This window comes from Corvus kubaryi, unplaced genomic scaffold (genome assembly GCF_017639235.1).
Source record: "Corvus kubaryi isolate FWS band 111438036 unplaced genomic scaffold, C.kubaryi_AGA036_p1.0 68, whole genome shotgun sequence".
Lineage (NCBI taxonomy): Eukaryota > Metazoa > Chordata > Aves > Passeriformes > Corvidae > Corvus > Corvus kubaryi.
Window position 1 is genome coordinate 10,827,304 of NW_024582056.1, and position 15,158 is coordinate 10,842,461.

At 40.6% G+C, this 15,158-nt stretch overlaps 1 protein-coding gene across 6 annotated transcripts in view; it reads right to left on the reverse strand.

Annotated features, from left to right (window-relative positions):
• MTRR (5-methyltetrahydrofolate-homocysteine methyltransferase reductase) overlaps positions 1-15,130 on the reverse strand; it is a 30,607-nt gene extending 15,477 nt beyond the window's left edge. For 2 of the 6 annotated variants that reach the window (XM_042048926.1, XM_042048931.1), the window contains exons 1-7: positions 14,955-15,130; positions 14,070-14,201; positions 11,076-11,243; positions 6,810-6,963; positions 3,531-3,648; positions 2,245-2,617; positions 502-660 (exon numbers count right to left, since the gene is read on the reverse strand). In XM_042048926.1, the coding sequence (XP_041904860.1) occupies positions 502-660; positions 2,245-2,617; positions 3,531-3,648; positions 6,810-6,963; positions 11,076-11,219 (948 nt within the window). In that variant the 5' untranslated portion in view covers positions 11,220-11,243; positions 14,070-14,201; positions 14,955-15,130. Of the gene's footprint in view, positions 1-501; positions 661-2,244; positions 2,618-3,530; positions 3,649-6,771; positions 6,964-9,344; positions 9,478-11,075; positions 11,244-14,069; positions 14,202-14,954 lie in introns of those variants that run through there. The other 4 variants (XM_042048928.1, XM_042048927.1, XM_042048929.1 and 1 more) reach the window with 4 other exon arrangements.
• Positions 15,131-15,158: the final 28 nt, after the last annotated feature.

Sequence of the window (15,158 nt, forward strand, 5' to 3'; positions counted from 1 at the left end):
AGACTACAGCCCTCGTTTCTCCACCACTATAGTCAGCAAGTTTAACATGAGATCAATGCAGACAAAAATAAAAAAAGGCAGGAGGGATACCAAATGCCTACAACAATACTCTGTCAAACGTAAAGGAATCATCCCACCAAGAGGAGAATATTTGTTAATCTGACGATTTCCTATTTAAAAAAGGAGACAAGAGAATCACTTGAGAACAGTCGGAAGTTTCTTTGTTCTCTTAAGATTTTGACATGCTGATTAATGGCTTGGGCCATATCAAGCCATTGTGCATCAGCTGGACTGTGGTAATTGTCTACATTTGTATTCCCCACAAGCCAAATTTGAGGCATAATGAAATCAAGATTTCAGCTAAACTGTATTATCTTACACTTCCCACAAATGCTTAAGACCATTGCTGCTCTGCTACCAGTATGCAGCAGCTTGTTAATTCAACCCTGAGACTCAACAGCCCAAGACAAGATCATTTAAGTAACTGGAGAGATCGTTTACCAGGCCTTCTTTAAATGGCAGGGAGTCTCTGTTTGGAGATATCCAAACCTCAACTTGATGCACTTCAAAACACACCAACTTCAGCTGCGCTTGGCAAAAAGTACCCATAGCTGCTGTTGCAATGTGAGATACCAAAAGAGGACATGAATTGTGTGATACCTGCAAAACCAAACATGACCCTACATACTACTTTTCGACGAGGTCTCGCCAACTATGTCAAAAATAGTTCCAAAGGAAAAAACCACAAACATGCATTTGATTCTTTCCAGGGTTCAAGACAACCATCCTGTTTTATATCTGAAATCTGGACTATAATCTTTAATCTGTCACTGAGTTCCAAATTAGCAGATTCATCTTTTTTCATTTGCTGTTCAAAAGCAAAATTAACTTTTTTTTCTACATACAGAAAAGTTAAGGCATCAGTATTAGAACCTGATGAACTATTTCAGAGATCAGTCTGAATACATGCTGACTTTAAGAATATAGGATCTTTTAAGCAGCACATTCAAGCCAACTATTCGTCTTTAATAGAAGAGTACCTCTAAATCATAAACTTCCTAGAATTTAATTTGGATTATTAAATTTAACAACCCGCACAAAACCAACAATACGAGGTTTAAAAGAAATGCAAAATTACCCAGTGTTTAAATCCATACACTCTTACATAACTGTATTAGCTAGACTAAGTGATTCTCTCAGCATTTCCATTAAGTCTCTGTTCAGAGTGTCAGAGTCCAGAGGATACTAAAGGGCTTCCGTGATCATCAGCAGCCACACCAGAGGACTGGGCCCAGAAACCCCATCCCAGCTCAGTACTGGTTCTTCAGTCCTTTCCTGAGCTACATTACAGCAGCACTGGTCAGCAGCTCAGCCTCAACCATGCCCGTGACTGGACACAGATCCTGTTGATCCACGCCTGGAATTGAGACCAGTTTCTTGGCTTGGGCCCAGAGCTGCCCGATTCCCACAAACTTGCCTGATGATCTGTACTCTTGGCTGACCCTGGCTGCCACCTCCTGGTTTGCATTGCTTGGGTAGTGGGGAACAATGCTGGCTGTGTTACCACACTCAGCTCCTGGCTCCCCATCATTTAAAGAGCAGCAAGACTTCACTGCTTCCTTGCATGGATAACTGAAACATCTGCCCTCTACAGGCAACCAGAAAAGTTTGAGTCACTCTTGCCAACTGGAGATGATTCCCAGCTCATGCTAATTCTCTTCTTAGTACAGCAGGTCTTTATTCAATGTGGCTTCACATGAAAAGCATACTGGCTTTTGATCTACAGTTCATCTTCCATTTCCCATAGTAAAATAGTGATCATGTTTTCACAATGACAAGTTTCTCTGTTACTAAGTATGCAGGAAGACTTTGAGCAATTTTACAGCCTCTTAGTGCATTCTGAAAGTACTAAAAATTTAAACAGAAACTGTACTGTACTCCTCACTACACCAAGATGTTTTCACTGTAACAACATAAGCCACAGAGGATTTGAATTCTTGCCTTCCTGACAGTGTAATACCAAATTACTATTTAGCTGAATTATATCTTGACATAAGTGTCCATAACCCATATGGTAGCAGCTACATTCAATATAAATGGACTTTTTACTTAAAATTCAAAACCCTCTTGCACTTGGGGATATATCTCCTTTATGTAAGGAGCTCTTTTGAGCCATATGTAGGAGTATACACTCATACTCCTACAAAAGCTAGAGGCTTCTGTCACTCAAAGGGAAGTCCTCACCTCATCCTGGGCATCCTGAAACTGCACCTCTATATATTCTGGTGGCAGGGCAGGAATATTAAGAGCAGACTGAGAGACAGGAGGGACAGAATGAACGAGTGAGGGTTCGGTGTCTCTAGCTGGAGCCACAAGATTGATGTCATCCAGTTTCTGTGACAGAACATCAGAACCCCTTGCTCCCCCATCTTCTAGCTTCAAGTTCTGTATTTCAGAGCTGAGGTTTAGTTCATGCACAGTATGCAGAGCGGGAGAGAGAGAGCTGGAAACAGCATCGACAGCACTGTTCATGCCTTCTTTCTCTTTCTGCAAGTGCAATGCTTCCTTGAGGGCAAGCCAAAGTCCATCAATCCAAGGATCAACCACCAATTCCAAACTGGGAATGAAGGGGGAAAAAAAATAAGAAATGCATGGATGAATTATTGTGACTTCCTGGACTGCTAATTTACAAATAACGAAAGACCACAAAAGCAAAAAAGCACCATTCACTTTCCATTTCTAATATATATCTGTAGCTGTTACCAAGGTTACTTGTCAGAAAAAAAAATTATTTAGTCGTTATCACTATGTAAATTTACAGACTCTAAAATGTATAACAGCCTTGCTCTTTTCCCAGTTTCTTATTTTTATTTTCATATGCTGAACTTTCTGTCATAAAGTTGAAGGAATGGCAGCTGAATATGCAACTTTTCATTGTGCAACAGCAATATCAATGGCTTACACAAATGGCCCATTTTTATTATTTCAGAACACAAGAGATAAGTTTTATGGTTATGACAATGTTTGTGTTCAACTGCTTTGCATCATCATGCACAGAACCAATATAAGCAGCAGTTCAAAATAACTAAGCCAAGACTGCAGCCTACTGGCCAGAAAGAGCAACAGAACAGGGAGTTGTTTTCTTACATAATTCCTCTACAACAGACAGAAAAATCCTCTTACATAAGTCCTCCAAAGTGATCCTCTGCCCACCCCCAAAAGAAAAAAAAAGAATAAAAAAGGAAAAAGAGAAAACAGACTACATTTTCAAACCCCTCCACTTATTCTGACTTATTTAATTTCTAGAACTGCTAAATACTATTTTTCCAGGGATTAGTGTCTCCTCACACTTTAAAAATGCAGTTTTATTTAACGGCAATTGAGATTGAATAGACATACCGTGCTCAGGCAGAACTCACTTCTATGAGGTGCTGAGTATCCAGGTTCAATGGACTCCAAATGCCTCAGAACATCAAGCATTGCATCATGAAGAAATAAAATCCAAATAAAAACTAAAATTCAGTTCTTACCCTACACAATCATCTGCTAATCCTGTGTCATAAAAGTGCTGGGCACCAAGTTCTTGAAGTCGGCGGTCTACTGTCCTTCCACCATTACAAAAGAACATGTACTCTGAATCTCCCAGACCTAGCAAATTCAAGGAAAGTGGAATTGTGTCAATCAGCCAGCCACCCAGGCTACACAGACAAAGACAGGACAGACTTTTCTTGCAGGCAAGCTGAAGAATCTGATCTGTTGGAGCAAGTTCACAGCAGGGCACCAAAATGATTAGAGGGATGGAGTACCTCTACGAGGAGGAAAGGCTGAGAGACTTGGGATTGTTCAGCCTAGGAAAGAAAAGGCTAATTGTGGCCTTCCAGCACCTGAAGGGAGGCTACAAGAAAGACACTGGGGATTTGTAGAAGGACATGTGGTGACAGGACAAGAAGGAATGGCTTCAAACTGAGAGTACGTTTAGACTAGATGTTAGCAGGAAATTCTTTACTGTGAAGGTGGTGAGGCTCTGGAACGGGCTGCCCAAAGATGCTGTGGAAGCCCCATCCCTGGAAGTGTTCAAGGCCAGGCTGGATGGGGCTTTGAGCAACCCAGTCTAGTGAAAGTTGTCCCTGCCCATGGCAGCGGGGTTGAAACTAGATGATCTTAAAGGCCCCTTCCAATAAAGGCCTTCTATGATTCTATGATAAATACAACTACACATCTATATATACATACACACTTGCATATGTAAGTGTATTATTCAGATGCTACATTGAAATAGAAATATGTATATATGGATTTCAAACAAAATTGTGTTTGTCCCAAAATAGGGCTGAAAAAGTGGCTCCTCCTTCCCAAATGTAAGACAGAGGAATACACTGAAAACACTTTGTTTTCAATATTTCATATTTAAGAAGAATACAGCTTTAGTTTGAGGCTTTTAAAAAATACAATATTCCTCTAACAGGAGAAACGTAAGGAACTGAAATAATTAAAAAGAGTAAAACTGATAAACTGCGTGAATTACCAAAAGAAATTATCTCACTTTCAGGATTAAGTTGTTAACAATGTCAGCAACATAAGAGAGGGAGTATTAAAAGAAATTTAAAAATATTGGAACTTGGGGAAAAAAGACTCATCAAACATAGCAGTGATTTTAAACAAGAAGATAGCTGAAAAATCTGCATGAGGGAATCTGGTCCAGCAACTTCCTCCTCAGGAATGAAAGACTTCTTTGTAGATCTTGTTTCCTCTGCACTGGCTTTTCTGCCCCTTAACTGTTCTGAAGATGTTTAAGATGAAGATGCTCTTTGTTACCTGTTAACAGTCAGTGCCCTCAGGAGCCATGTTCATGGAAGATCCAATATTTTAAGAGGTCAGCTAAATCACTGACCCACCCTAAAAGTGATCAATCATCCTTTCGAGATGCTTGTCTAATAATCCTAAAGACCACTGGTTTTAGGTCACCTTCACAAATTCTCTAAGTAATCCACACCACTGGTTCACTATCGCTATCAGAATTTTTCACAGCCTGACCCTTTCTTGTGTGCAATTTCAAACCACTAGATCCTTATTATTTCCACTTGTGCTGGTTTTGGCTGGAATAGTGTTAGTCTTCCCCATCACAGCTAGTATGGGGCTGTGTTTTGGATTTGTGCTGGAAACAATGTTGATAACTCAGGCATGTTTAAGGTATTGCTGAGCAGCACTCACACAGAGCCAAGGCCTTTTCGGCTCCCCTCCTCACCTCACCACAGCAGCGAGGAGGGTGGGGGTGCACAAAGTGGACACAGGTGGGAGAGATGACCCCAAGAGAATGACCAAACGGACAGCCCATGCCATATGGCATCATGCTCAGTACAAAAAGCTGGAGAAAGAAGAGGGAAGAGGAAGACATATAGAGTGATGGCACTTATTTTCCCAAATCTCTGCTATGTGTGATGGAGCTCTGCTTTGCTGTAGATGGCTGAAACACCTGCCGGCCCATGAGGAAGGGTGAATGAATTCCTTGTTTTCATGGTTTTTGCCTTCCCTGCTAAGCTGTCATTATCTCAACCCACGATTTTTACCACTTTTACCCTTCCTATTCTCTCCTCCATCCCACCAGGGACGGGTTGGGGGAGTGAGAGAGCAGCTGGGTGGGGCTTGGTTGTTGCGTGGGGCTTGGTTGTTGGCTGGGGTTAAACCACGATGCCCCCTAATAATGGACCATTCCTCTCTCCTTATAACAGCCTTTTTCTTTTCCTTTTAAGAGGACTTCTGCTTTCTCTTAAGTACCGAACTTGGAGCAAACATTTCATTGCACCAGTTGAGATGAATACCATGAAAGTATTTTAAGACTAATAACTTGTTAAACTTGAATTACACTGTAATTGAGACACCATAATAATTTCTGCCACAATAAAATTCAGTGTTAATACAATACTTATCTTTATACATACACATATGCATGCAGTCAGCTATGAAAAACTTGACCATTTCACAAACTGGAATGTGCAACTAGGCAATAGCATAACAGCTTCTTAAAATGCTACATGATTAGGATGCATATAGTTCACACTTCCACATTTTATACCCAGTATATAAATTTCCTTCTAATGGGTCCCTTCCTTATTAGAAACTTAGGAGTTTCCACACTCCCATCTATCAACTTCCACTTGTCAGGTAAAAATAACCTAGGTTTAAATAGACATTTCTGGAGTTTTTTTATAAATGCAATTTCAAAACTCAACAAACTAACCTTACCATCAGCTCAAGCTATACCGTACATTTTGCCAAATCTGTATTTTGCTTATCCATCTTTAAGCTGAAGGTACATTCCTTCTCTTGATGAGTGCAACATTCAAAACTAAAATATTACTGCAAATTTTAAAGGGATGGGAAGATTTAAGGTTTTTACTTTTAAGAACATTTTACACTGCCTTTCCCCTGCCTTTCCATTTTACACTGCATTTTTCCCACTGGCAAAAAATGCCCAGTGACTCACACAGTCAAGCAAACTAATCTAGTTTACTAATCTCTATAGAGACTTGACATGAAATTTAAACTTCACACAGCTATAGACATATCATACGGTCTTTATGCAAAGAAAATTAAACTATAAAAAATTACATTGATAGCTTACATTCAGAAAATTTCTGTGATGTTTTTCCTTTATTGCTCATAGAGGACATTACATAAAACTGCTGTTTATAAAAATAAATGTTTTATAAGCACTTTAAAAACCCCAAAACACCTATTCAGAAGTAAAAAATACAAAAATTATTCACTTACAGACAAGTTCTGCAATAATATAGAAAGTACCAAGTCACCTAGCAATCCATACTGGAGATGTGCAAAATGGTCAGGAGGCAAGGTCTTGTCTTGAATTTTCTTTACAAACTTGCGGGCAGTGTCTGGCGGGTCTCCAGTCCCAGTAGTGGAAATAACAATAACTACAGGATCCTTTTCTGTTTCCAGGTTATACTACAAGCAATAGAACACGTTAAGTTAAAAGGTGCCATTTGATACCTATGTGTGGCCTTAGATACTCTATCTGCCACCTTTCCTCTTCCCAAGGGTACATAGGAAACCACTTAATCTCATCTTACCTATATTAAGCCACAGGAAGTCTTTCAAATAAATACAAGTCATTTTGGGGATGCAACTTATGATCTTATTTGGAGTTTCCAAGACCAGATTGGATAAAGCCCTGAGGAACCTGCTCTGACCTCAACTGACTTTGCTGCAAGACAACGACATGAAGCCCCTGCCAACCTGAAATATCCTATGATCCCATATAAAAATGTCCAAGGGCAGCATTGTGAGCAGGCTAGTACACACATGAAGAATACTTCACAACTGCACTCAGACAGCTTAAATACACAGTTCCTACAGTATTTTATTTGTCAAGTGGAAAAGGTATTCTTGTATATATGATCAAAATCACATATACAGCCATAATCCTGATTTTACACGGTTAAGTGGTGTGTGTGTCCATACAAACTGTAGGGATCATTTCTAAGTTCCATTAAGTATCACTTGGTCCTGTCTGGTAACTTCCATGTTACAGAATCACAGTATCACAGAATTAACTAGGTTGGAAAAGACCGTTGAGATCATCATATAAAAAAAAATTCCCCGTGCTTTTGGGGGAACTAAGGTAGCTCTGAAGAGTCATAATCAGACACTGAGCTCGACAGTCTGATTAATTTTAGCCCACTCACCCTGCGCCCAATTCGCTTCTCTCTCCTTTGCTAATACCGGTCTCCCATATTTCCCAGAATTTCATGGGGGCTACTCCCATTACACCAGGTTGACAAGAACTGCCTGTAGTAGGGACCATGTGTCAGTTCCACAAATTCAGATCTCATGCAACCATTTATTACTTCTGAAGTAAAAAGCACTCAGAGTCTGTGACTACCCCATGTTTAGCAGGCTGGAGCACCATGCCAGCGTGCTGTTGGTCAGGGCACCCACACAAATCGCTCTCGCAGCACCCGTATGGCCTGTGGGTAGTGACCTCTGTGAAACACAGCTCCACGCCCTTGTTTGGGAGTGACCTCTGGAAGCCACCTAGTCCCACGCCATACCCCAAGTGGGACTAACTGCCAGCACTGCGCTCAGTCAGCTGTAACTGGCTGAATTTTGAAAACTTCTAAGGGTAGAGGTTCCCCTTTTCTGGGAAGTTTATTCCATGCAGAACTTCTTCACTAGTGTCAAATCTGAATTTCTCAGGCAACACCCAATGGATCTGGCCTCCTGTTGTCCAGTCTGGCTCACACAGGCTGCTATCAGATCACTCCTTAGCCTCCCCTTTGCCATAATAAGCAACCTAAGCTCCTTCTACTGCTCCCTGTAGGCTGCAGTTTAAATCATCTCCCAGCATTCCAAGTTTAATAAAAATAATAGGGTTATAAGAAAATAAAAAGAAAGATTGCAAGAGGTGCTGCATTTCACTTAGAGCCGTTTCAAGATTGCAATTCAAAACTCCAGATTTTGAGAAGTTATGTTCTAAACACCAGCCTCAATAAATCACTCAAACTTTATCCCCTTGTCAAGCCATGTAAAAAATTACTTAACACCTACAACCCAAAAAGGCTAGGAATACAAAGAAATAGACAATAAAGGTGTTTTACTGCTGGCATTGTTTCCAAATCTTTCCTGAAGAACCTAAAAGCAGTTGCATGGTAAACTTAAATTACTGCATGTCCTGCCTCTGGCAGTGGCCTACAGCAGAGGCCTCGAGAAGCACAAGCAAACAGACTAAGCATGCAAGGATATTCCCTGGGTACTTTGCCAGACTTCAGTGGGTTGTGTTCCAGAACGATTCAAATAGAGCTTTTGTCTTTCATAAGTTCAGGCAAACTCCAAGTACTCACAAAATCCTGAGACTTTCAAAACTGAGCTATCAGTTGTACAAAAAAACCACCTTAAGGGTTCTGTTGCAATAAGGACTCAGATTTTCAAAACTTCCACAGCTGATTTGGTAAGTACAGACCCACAGCTTCTGCAGTGCATTGCCACAGGTAACTACTGCACTTACAAACAAAAGCAAACTCTTCAGGTAAAGAAAGTAAGGGTCTACTGGTATCACATGAGAATATACAATAAAATGAGCTCCATTAAAAAACCAAAGAAGATACAAGCTCAGAAAGTACGAAGTGGTGTATTAGAACAGAGGCATGATTGGCTCACTAAATTCTTGCTTATTCCACTGCAGATTCTTGTCTGCAAACTTAGACACCTTTTGGAAACCAAATATTAGGTGACACAGCTTCTGCAATAATTTGTGTCAATTACTGCGAGGTCTGCTACATCACTAGACCAGCAAGAACCTAACACAACTACACAGTTCTTCACTCTACCTTCACTTCTTCCTACATCCTTTGTGTTTCAGGTTTGTCTCATTCTTTCTCTTTCCTTCAAATGTTCTCCTCAGCTGAGGACAGAAATGCCACACAAGAGCAGTGAGCAGCCTGCTCAAGCTGTGCCTGGTTACTGAAAGAAGAGGATGGGATCAGCCAGCCAGGTTCATCTTATCAAGAATAATACATATCATACCATGACAAATGTACTTATTCAGGTAACTCATCCAAGGCTGACTACATGCACTGTGACCCAAGATGATCTCCATTTAGCCTCCCATTTGTTACTGCTCCTACCTCACTTCCACTTCATTTCAGTCTTCATAAAATGTAATCAACCATAACCAGCCATGGATTTATGACCTTATCTCACCCCTGAGACTGTAGGTGAGAGGCACTACTTGGAAATAGCCAGTGTTCCTGAGACCTGAGCAGTATTTGACCATTCACTTTTGAATGGCAAGAGGATCACATTACTATTATTGACTCTGTAACCACCTATTCCATCCACAGACATTCACAGCAATCCCTTTAAGTGATGACAAGGTCTCAAAATACCCAATAGCTACATAAAGACAGACTTTCTAACTGACAAGTAGGGAAAAAAACAGCTTATGTGATAAAACTTACAAAGCTGCAGAAATTACTTTTTTCCTCAGTGCCCAATTCTCAGATTCTGAATTCATCATTAATTTGCAGCTCTGAATTGTCTTGCCAAATTTGGCAAAATACATTCATTTAAGTGGCAGGCCAATAACAGGGCTAGAAATATTCTGACTACCACCTTCCTGAAACTAATCTCCAAACCTGTCAAATGCAGAAGAAATTAAAGAGAAGAATATAAGGAGAATCTTCACATTCCCTGATGGCTGCATAAAAGTCTCTTTGTAACACTCAGCTACATACTCACTGCACATTCATACAAAATGTCTCACATTTTCAAGTGCATAAAAAAACTTTTAGATGTTATTTTATCCTCCTCTCATATGAAATACCAGGCTATCAAGTTTTGATTGGTTTTTTTTAATATGTTTTTGTTTGAGGACATACAGTTGAGAGTACTTTGTGAAGGAAATTACAGTCCATATTGCTTTCAGTTACAGAACTAGGTTTTCACATTCTTACTCTTGGATAACAGCAAGTAATAAAAAGCCACTTCCTTGTTCCAGCCAAGCTTTTTATTTTGTTCTAGAACGTAACTTGAGTGAGTCCTGTGGGAATTGAAGTAAGTGCACATGCTAAGCAACATAAGAAGACCCGCAAAAGCTCTGAGCCATGCTGGCGCCCACAGTTAACAGAACACAGAACATCAATGCAACAAAAGAAACAGAACAAAAAAACCCCAACCCAAAACAACCAAATAAACAAGAAAAAAAACATCGTTTCTAGTAACAGCAGACTTGACCTGTAAATACAAAATTCCTTCACTACTGCATACATAAAAAGTTTTCAAGAAGTCACTGAATCATTGTGAGAAGAGAGATAAAGATTTATTAAATACAGTTCTAATAAGAAAAATCACAAGATGTATCTTTGGCAGAAGGCTATTAAGTGACTGTAAGTACTGGTGGAAATTACTGATTCACAAGAACAAAAATTTGACACTAGATGGTGTACCCTGGGTGGGTGCATCTGCCAGCCTTCATGATTATCAAGAGCCACCACTCAAGCATGCGAAGAAGAATGCAGTTCTTCAATACGTATTTTTCAAAACAGTATGGAGTATCTCACCTTATCCATTTCACTTATACAGTGCATATCAGCTTCAAGTCCATGGGCACCTGCTTGCTGCCATATTTCCTCAGCTATGGCTTTTGCCTGCCCCTTTTGTGTTGCATAGAGGAGCAAAAACCTCCTTTTTGACTCACAGCACATTTGAGGTTTTTTTTTTTAGAGACACTGCAGGGGAAGAAAGAATTTAAAAAGTGAATTTCTTGTAAGCAGAACAGCAAAATTTTACTTTGCTTGTGAGATTAAAAAGAGACAGTTAAAGACAGAAGCATTGGTGTTTAACTTGGAAATGAGGCATCTACTCTGAAGTGAAGGCATTTCTCACAACCAAACTTTGTAGATCAGGCTGTGAGGGACACAAGGTATTGGTCCTATGTGCTGTACTGCCTTGATGCTGCAGTAATGTTGCAATATCTCCGATATCAAGAATCTAGTTTGTAAACAATACAATATGAAAACTCTTTTTACGAAAATATATACTATTTTTATTGTCTTTTTATATATTTTCCATTTCAAGTTAGCGACTGCTTCGTTCACTTCTCTGAGCTGTCTTTGAAAACAAAACAAAACATAGACCTGGTGAAGTCAAACTACAAAGCCTGAGGAAAAAAATTAAAATTCTCAGTTCTTCTACTTTGAAATCATTATTTTTTGCTTGAGTGACTTTACACTTTATTGTCCACTATGTATTTTGGAGCACAATCACTGACTTTAGTTTCGTATTTCAAAAGTGAGCTTCTTACCCAAGTGCAACTTGACCCTGAGGTTAGCTCAGTTGGTCAGAACAAAGTACTAATAACCAACGTGTTGGTTTTGATCCCTGTATTGGCCATTCACTTTGGAGGAGTTGGACTCTATGATCCTTCTGGGTCCCTTCCAACTCAGACTATTCTGTGATGCTGTGAACTATAGAATTGACTCTCTGGGGTTTTTTTCTCCAAAAAGTAAGAAAAAATCTTAGAGAAATCTGCTGTGGTGTCACCAAGTCTCTCACAAGTGGCAGGATGAATGAGATGCATATCCTTATCCATTCACCAGTCTCAGGAAAATTTGAATGTGAGACGTTTTCTTCCATTATTTTGACACAGAGAACACAACAAATGTAACTTCAGACAGCAGTAAATGAGAGAAGCAGAATGTCTTCAGCACGAGTATTGCAAATTAATTTTCTGTCAATATTTTATCATTGCTAAGGAGGTGCAGTAGAACTCAAATACCTAGAATTAGTAGTGAGAAATTTTCAGTTCCCATCTTGAGGTACCTCTCATGTGCCTGGGCCCAGTTTGCTGTACTTCACCTACTGCTTTCACATAGTTTCAACTATGGAAAGCATTCAGTGTCCTAACCAGACACACTGAGCTATGGAAACCTGTGGCTACATTATTTGATGTACCTCTCTTTTCTCTCTCAAGGGAAAACAAACATAGTTCAATTGTATAAGAATACTGTACTCTATTCATATGGCAGGATATTTCTCCTCACAGTACTGAGGAAGGCTTCTCTTACAGGAATTTTTTTTGAAAGCATAATTATACATCAAAAGTAGCAAAACTAAGTGATAGGTTCTTAAGAGTGCCTGTATCATATGTGAATTTCATGAAAAATGTAATTACTAGAAAATTTTGAGGTTTTCATTGTATTTTCTTCTACTTTGTTTTCCATTTTAGCTTTCATTTTAAATTAATTATATATATTATCTAAAATTATTAGTAATGACCTTAACAGTCACCTCTAAATAAATTCATTTATGTAACTGGTTTCATGAGCATGTGTGCACAGAAGGTGCATACAACAAAACAATCCACAAAATGATTTTTCACCTTCCTTTTCCAGAAGAAATACAAAGAAATGCACTAATCATGATGATTCATATAAAATAGTGTAAATACATTTTAAATACCCTCAGGTCCCTGTAGTAATACAGATTCATCCTGGTCATGTGCTGTGTTTTCACCTAACTCTCTTGTCAGCAGGTGGCATCACCCGACTACAAATGGATAAAACCAATAAAGATGAGGTGGTGTTTCATTACTACACTCTTTCTCATACCTCAAAAAGGCAGGAAGATAATCAGTTTCTGACACCATAGCACAGAATCCTTCTGTGTAAGAAAAGCTGAGAAGTAAGCTGCCAACATTACAGCTCAGGCATTACCAACATGAGACTGTTAGAACAAGAGTCAGCTTGGGAAGCTGTTAGTGCTTCAGAAGCACAAAGATTTGCAATTGCAGGGGGAATGGAGAGGGCAACAGAAGGAACAGCAGTCAGGATGTGGTGTGACATGGTCAGATGTTGCCCTAACAGTGCCATGTTCTCTGCCTAGGTCAGGCAGAGCAGCCAGGATTCCCGTAAGACACTGTGAGCTTTCTACTCCAGCAACACTAAAGGATGCAAAAAGCAGCCACACATATTTTCAGTGCATATATGGGAACTTGAGGAAAGGCTTTTTTTCCCTGGTGAGTGGACTAGTAGATTGCACAGAGACACAAAAATTGGAACAATCACACCTCCCACAGGTGGCACGTGGAAACAAGAGCACCAGCACAGCCAGAAGTGCAGATAATACTGGAGATGCACATGCAGACCTCCTGAGACATGGTACTGTGTGTGTATGCAACAGTGTGAATGCATCCTTGAGGCAGCAGGAGAGAGCACAATTAGACAATTCCTTGGATTTAGATACAGAAAGCTGTTCAAATATTTGTAGGCATTTATTAACATTTTCTAGGTGCCTAGTATCATATCTGTTGCATTGTTGCTATTGATCTTAAATATATAATTCAATTAACTGATTAAACAGTACTTTATTAATTCCTTAACACTTACGTCAACAATAGATCAATAAACTCCTTTGATCATGATTTGATCTAAACTGCACAAGTTGAAGAATTTCACCCTGTGAACAAGTGTTCTCTCTGTCATCAACCATAAGATCTTTGTGCACAGACTGCTAAGTGGTGCCTGCTCAAAGAGATAAAAATCAGTCATGCCTACCTGCAGATGAGCAACCACAACCCAGGAACACACTTGCTCTCAGATGAGCATACTGTCCACACTGCTCTTGCTCTGCTGCTCTATACACTCTTTAAAGATGCTATGCCACTTCCACTTGTGATACAAGTTCAACTGGAATAAATAGGGAGAAAAAAGGTAATTCTTGAACTATCGAGCTTTCTAAAGAATCCCTGTAACTTTAATAGTAGTACCACACCAGCAGCCTTTAACATGTTGCTGTGCTGGTAGATGCACATCAAAAAACAACGTTTAAGCTGTGAAAACAACGTGTGATTTGCTGGATCAAACCAGGGCTTAACATGAAGCTAAGGACGGCATTCCAAATTACAGCTCATCTGATCCAATACTTGGAAAAATCAGAAACCTAGCAGTCCACAGAATATTAGCAGGGAGCCCACCAGCCCCCTAAGGCAACAGACTGTGGGAGCCGCTGAACCACACGTGCTGCCCCAGCAGTGCCGCAGCTGTACGGCAAGGCCAGACTCACACACCTCATGGACCTGCCCTGGCAAATGCGACCTGCGCGGCCACGGAGCGGATAAAAAAACCAAGAAACTTCAGTGCGCAAACTGTTAGTTATGTCATCAGATGGATAAACTCCTATGATCCTGATTCAACCTGCACTGCACACATGGAGCAGTTTCATCTCTCTGAAACTTAGAAAAACAACGTCTTTCTGTCATCAACCAGAAAAGCTTCAGGCACTCCTCTGTGGCTTTAATCCGGGTTGTGGGACCGTGCCTTGAGCCACGAAGTCATTCCCAAGACACTTTTCCAACAGCCTGCGACTTGCTCAGAACCATTTTCACTCTAGGGCCAAGACAAATATAAAAAGCGAAACATAAACCCCTCCGCCCCGCGCACCTTCTCCGCCCGGCCCCGGTGCCCCCCGGAGCGGGGAACAGGAGTACTTGCGCTGCAGGACGCGCTGCACACAGGCACGAATCCCACTTCCGAAGCAAAGCGCCAGCCCCCGCTCCGCGACCGCCCGGGCAGCGCCGCGCCGAGCCGAGCCGAGCCGGACCAGGCCGCAGGCAGCGGCAGCGGCGGGGCGGAGGCGGGGCCGGG